At 41.7% G+C, this 5,726-nt stretch overlaps 1 protein-coding gene across 1 annotated transcript; it reads left to right on the top strand.

Moving 5' to 3' along the window:
* Window positions 1-863: 863 nt before the first annotated feature.
* PTTG1 (pituitary tumor-transforming 1) lies at window positions 864-4,008 on the top strand. The gene is made up of 5 exons (XM_009285719.2): window positions 864-962; window positions 1,269-1,447; window positions 2,369-2,462; window positions 3,321-3,470; window positions 3,856-4,008. The coding sequence occupies exons 1-5, from the start codon at window positions 881-883 to the stop codon at window positions 3,933-3,935; spliced, it is 585 nt and encodes a 194-aa protein (XP_009283994.1). The 5' UTR covers window positions 864-880; the 3' UTR covers window positions 3,936-4,008.
* Window positions 4,009-5,726: the final 1,718 nt, after the last annotated feature.

Raw genomic sequence — 5,726 nt, 5'->3', positions numbered from 1 at the left:
GCGCTCGACTGCCGGCGGCTGGTCGCGGGGGGGCTGGGAGGGCGGTTGGTGTTACCTGGTTAAAGCCGGGGTCTCCCCTGAGTGGGGGCGGAGAGGGCTTCTGGAGCTGTGACCAGAAGGTGGCTTAAACAAGGGAAGTGCTGAGATCTGTGGCTCTAAGTCTCTCGCTTTGACTCTGCTTAAGCTTTTGACTTCAAGTTGTGCCAATCAAAAGCAGCTTTTTCTGCAGACTCCTCTTGAGTGGGGAGTCGCTTGCCCACCCGTGTAATGGTAGCGATAAGCTCCAGGTGGGAGCTGCCTGGCTGTTCGACAGTGCAAGGGAGGGCTCTTGCCTGTTGTCTCAGATAAGGCTGAAACAGTAGTGAAGTAATCTATTTGTATGGGGTGTCCTCTAATGGCTTCTTTTTCTGGTGAAAAGATGTCTCTGCTAGTAAAATAACTGGCATTACTCTTGGCTGTTCAAGTGCTACAAGCTGAGCTAAGGACTGGATTGCTAAGCTAGGAGATGTACTCTTTTCTTGTGCTGAGGAAACAGTTAAACACTACAAAGAAGTGACAAAGCAAACTAAAGGTATTAGATCTTTCTGTGTAGGATTGCTAGTGAGACCTTGCTACTTTCCCAAACTCATACAAGCTCCTTTAGGACTATGAACCTACTGCATGGACTAATAATGCCTTCAAACATAAGGGTCTGTAGCTAAACTACTATGAAATAGCGTGAAGTATGGGTTTGTTCCCCCTCCTCTAGGGACCAGCACATGGCAGCTATGTTGTCTTTAATGTGGTTTGTTTAAAAAGTGTGCTCTGGTGGAAGAAATGACAAGAATTATTTTCTCTTTTTTCTGTATGGACTTTCCAGAGTGGTCTCATCAACCTGAAGATGGCAACACTAATCTTTATTGATAAGGAGAATGGTGATGTTGGTGCTACTAGGAATCAGCTAAGACTCCCTTCAGGATCTTGTGCGTATATGCTGCCCTAAGCCAGTAGGGGATCAAGTGAAGTGCATAAACCATGTTTTGTTATTCACTGTTTTGAACAGTAATAGTTTTCTATTCTTATCTACTTATCTAACCAATTCTGCTAAGCTCATCAATTACTATAAAAAAATGTGCTTTTGTCATAGATGGGGCTTATGCTCCTGAGTTATAAATGGTGAACAATGTTTTTTGACAACTAGTTTTCCAGGACATGCGCTTACCAAAGCAAGCTTTAGGGTTGATATGGTGCTGAAGTTAAAGCTTTTTTTTCTTCCCCCCACTCTCCAGCAAAAGTCTTATCTGAAAGAACACAAGTTAACACTCCACTTCCTAAAAAAGCCATCAGTACATCTCCAGCCACATCTCACTCTGTCAGAAAGGCTCTTGGAAATGTGAATAGAACTGAAGAAGTCACGAGCAAGATGGAAAAGATAAGACAGAAAAATCAGCCTTGCAATGCAAACAAAGTGAGTACAACACACTTCTGTGGGGTGGGAATGCATAGTTGTGGCTTAATCCTGTCAGGCAGCTAAGCACCACACAGCTGCTTGCTCACTCCCCCCTCAGTGGGATGGGGGAGAGAATTGCGAGGGTAAAAGTGAGAAACTCATGGGTTGAGGTTAAGACAATTTAATTATTAAAAATCTCAAAGAAAAACAAACCCAATTTCTCACCATGAGCTGGCTGACTGCCTTGCCAGTCCCTGAGCAATGACAGCCCTGGCAAACTTCCCCACCAGTTTTCATTCCTTAGCATGACGTCATATGGTGTGGGATATCCCTTTGGTCAGTCAGGGTCAGCTGTCCTGGCTGTGTCCCCTCCCAGCTTCTTGTTGCCTCCCCAGCCTACTCACTGGGGGGGTGGGGTGAGAAGCAGAAAAGGCCTTGACTCTGTGTAAGCACTGCTCAGCAGTAATGAAAACATACCTGTACTATCAACACTGTTTCCAGCACAAATCCAAAACATGGCATCATATGAGCTACTAGGAAGAAAAAGAACCCTATCCTAGCCAAAACCAGTACACCTACATAGGCGCAAGGAGTACAACAGCATAGTGGGTACCTAATGGCAAAGAAGTGGCTCTAGAGAAAATAGTCTGAGCTAATGTCTTGTTCACATGTTAAGTATCAGGAATTTAATATTATGAGCGTAAATGTTCTAGTGCAGTGATTTGTTGCCACCATATATGGTACTGCACTACATAAACTCAACTGAAGCATTTGTCCATCTCCAGCTTATTTGTGTTGAAGGTATTGAATTTAGGCATAACTGAGCACTGTATGGCAGGTGTTCTTGTCTGTAGACCTGTATAGCACAGGAAAGCCACTACAAAGGTACTATAATGGGAAACTACAGTAGCTCAAATAATGTGACTTTCTCCTTTTAAGATTACTGAAAGGACTGCTGGATTAGAAAGCTGTGATGCAGTGGCTGAAGAAGACTGGCCAGAAATAGAAAATTTGTTTCCTTTTGATCCTCAAGGTGAGAACTATTGGTGTAATTATTAAAATGAACAATTAGGCTTTCACGAGTGTTGATATTGCTGTAAGACTTTGGCCAAGTTATTGTGGCAAACAAGCTAGCATTGCATTTCTCCGGAGTCCTTTCATAAACGTAAGGGTGCTTGCTACTTCTGAAATACTATCTCAGTCTTGTTTAAATATTTCTAACTGCAATAGCTATGCTCCAGATATGTAGTAGTCTGAGTCCATTATTATGGTGGCAGGAAACTAGTTCCAAATAACCATGCTATAGCCTCTTAATTCATTAAATGGCAACTAGTAGACAAGTATTCAAAAGAATGCTTAAGCAGTACTGAAGAGTAGACTTCTTTTAAGAGTGTATGCCAAGATGGTAATTTCTAACTGAAGAGATTCCTGCTACTGTAGGATATAATAGTCGAAGATGAAACTTCTAAAGTTGTTCTTAGAATATCTGCAATGGGCTGTGCTATCTCAGTCCTTCAAAGTGTGTCCTTAAACCATCCAGTTTGTGTGGAAGTGAGTGTGCAAAAACTACTGTACCAAAGACGACTACAGTGTTGGTGAAACATATATGCTGTGCTTGATGAAGTTGACTTAGTATAGTGATTGGGAAGAAATTACTAAAAGTTCCTGCTCTACATTAGCAGTTATGTTATGCAGTCTAGTCTTTTGATAAGTGTGAGTGTATGGGATTTTATGGACAACTAAGGTGTAACTGCAAATAAATACCCCATAAGAGGGGACTGTTGGCTTGTGTTGTTTTGGACCTGCTCCCACTTCATTTAATCTAGGAGAATTTGCAGCTTCCTACTGCTACTGTACACTGTTACTAAACTACAGTGTGTCTCTCAAACAGACTTTGAGAGTTTTGATCTTCCTGAAGAGCACAAAGTAAGCAATATCAACCTGTGTGGTGTTCCCCTCATGATATTTGAAAGGACATATGACAGATGTGTGAACATGGTTCCTTCACCTGTGAAGATCGAAGAGATTTCATGGGAGTCTAGTAAGTGGAAACTTAGCATGAGTTTCAGTACATACAGTGCTCATTAGTGGTTTGGGAGGGAAGCTAGTTGGCTGCAGTAGTGAACTGGCACTGCTGTCTAATTACCAGAATAGCACACTAGTATCAAACAGCTTTTGGTGTGTGATCAAGCTGAATTTAACTGGTCAACCCTACTAGTACAGTAGTGGTCTCAAAGTGATATTGCTGAGCCATCTCCTGCAGTGCATTGCTAACTGATTGGTTAGGTGGAATTGGCTTATGCAGTCAAACAGTATTTCCCTTAGTCATTCAAAAGGCTTATGCTAATCCACTGGGAGCTAGCTTATGTTAGAGTATAAATTCTGGGTTTCATAAGAAACTGATTTGCTCTATTTCTAACTTTCAGACTTGATACAATCAACTGCTGACTTCCTTGCTACCCTGGATGAGATCATTGACATGCCACCTCCAAATTATGACCTTTAATGCATATTCTGCAGCTTCTATTGAGTTCAAATTTCATGTAGTTCTGTATTTTAATAAAGGCTAATCTAACCTTTGTAATGCTGGACTTGTCTATTTTTAGTAGGCCCAAGATGTAGGTTGTAAAATAGTGCTTTGAAAAGGCGGCTATCTGACAAGCAATTAAAGCAGAGCCTGGATAAGCTTCTAAGCATGACTATAATTCACTGTTGTGAACCATGTCCAGGAGTTAGCACCTGCTGACTAGACTGTGTGGTCATGATAGGCTGAGAGGCCCTTGTGACCTCACTGTTTACATAACTTTATCCATTGAACATGAAAGGGTTAAAACTAATCTGTATATCTAGTGTAAATTAAGTACTAGAGCTAGTACTCACCTGGCAGTTTTCCTTTCCTGAACTTGTTAGCTCTTCAGTGCTTGTCTAAGATGGTATCTGTTGGATTTTTATGCAGCTGTAGACTACTACTTTTAATTGTCACAGCATTATGTGGTGCTCACTGCTGTGTACTGTCTCTGCTCTGAGGAAAGGCTGGTGGAACCCCATCCTTGAAATGATAAGCACATAGGTTCAATAATCTTTTCTCTTGCACTGTAATGGCCTCAACTCCAGTTCTTCATAGCATAAGACAAGTCAGTTGTGGAAGTGGTCAGCCTTCACTTAAGTTAAACTGCTTTATAGTTCCTGGGCAGGACTCTGACCTTGTCAGATTACAGCAGCCTGAGCTGCCTTCAGCTTTTAGCTCATCCTTAACATGAATAGCAATGCTGTGCCTGTGTTCTGGGTCATCTGCTAAGGTAGAAGGCCTTTCTGTTCTTCCATGATGCACCTGAGCTCTGAACAGGAGGAATTGCCATGTCAGATTTATCATTAAGTACACTGTGGCACTACATAACTGCAAGCAGTGGCAAGACCAGCTTTTCAGTGCACGCTTACAGTAGTGTCTGAAGTAACAAGAAATATGCTTTAATGATTGCAAGTTGACTAAAAGATGAAAATGCTCTAGCTAAGGACTGCGGTTAATCTGGTGTGGGTCAGTGCTGCATCCCACAGTTCTGCTTCTTGGAGGCATACTGTGGCTGCAACCTGACTGCATGTGAAGATGAGATGTGAATGTGTAACCATACGCCTTTCATGCCATCGTTTCTGGGAAACCTAAAAATGCAGGCAGCAAAGGAGCCCTTGTGTTTTCCTATAGGTTGTCTGGTTTGCAGGTGCTGCAGGGAATGCATTTGCCCTGCTGTGATGACATAAGTAATGAAGGCTCCCTTTAGCCTTGAAAAGGGTACCAGGCAGAGCAGAGAATACTTATTTTCACTGTTTCCTGGTTTTGGATGTTTTCCTCAAGACATGTTTCACTTCCTTAATGCTTTTTACTCATCAGAAGGTAGCTGGACGTTTTGGGAATTGTCCTATTGCAAATTCTGACCTTCAATCCGTTAGGACTAGAAACTTGCTGTTGCTGCTTCTGAATTATCAGTCATCTGATGAAGTGAAAACAGACATTCTGTTTCTTCCTCAAACTTGTCAAGGTATCAGCCAAAGCGTTAAATTGTCATGAATTATACAATAGCTGGTCTTTATCTTCAGTTTCTTGTCTTTGGCTTGAAACTTCAAAGAATTCAGAGGAATATCAAACTAAACAGGAAAAAAAAGATACAATTAAGGAGATTCTGTATAGAGATTTCAAGTTTTGGCTGATCCTTAATTGCATTTTAATAGTTTTTGATTCTGAAATAATTTGGCCATCTCAGCTGAGATTGAAGTTTGGGTATAGTCTACCAGCCACAGGAGT

This window comes from Aptenodytes forsteri, unplaced genomic scaffold (assembly GCF_000699145.1).
Source record: "Aptenodytes forsteri isolate BGI_AS27 unplaced genomic scaffold, ASM69914v1 Scaffold54, whole genome shotgun sequence".
Classification (NCBI taxonomy): Eukaryota; Metazoa; Chordata; class Aves; order Sphenisciformes; family Spheniscidae; genus Aptenodytes; species Aptenodytes forsteri.
This window is presented reverse-complemented; position numbering and strand designations above follow the sequence as displayed.

What these genes read in the sequence shown, in the direction of transcription:
- PTTG1 (XM_009285719.2), top strand. Translation starts at nt 881, where the DNA reads ATGGCAACACTAATCTTTATTGATAAGGAGAATGGTGATGTTGGTGCT. An exon ending in GTTTCCTTTTGATCCTCAAG is followed by an intron (nt 2,463 to 3,320) that starts GTGAGAACTATT and finishes TCTCTCAAACAG; the next exon opens with ACTTTGAGAGTTTTGATCTT. An exon ending in AGAGATTTCATGGGAGTCTA is followed by an intron (nt 3,471 to 3,855) that starts GTAAGTGGAAAC and finishes TCTAACTTTCAG; the next exon opens with ACTTGATACAATCAACTGCT.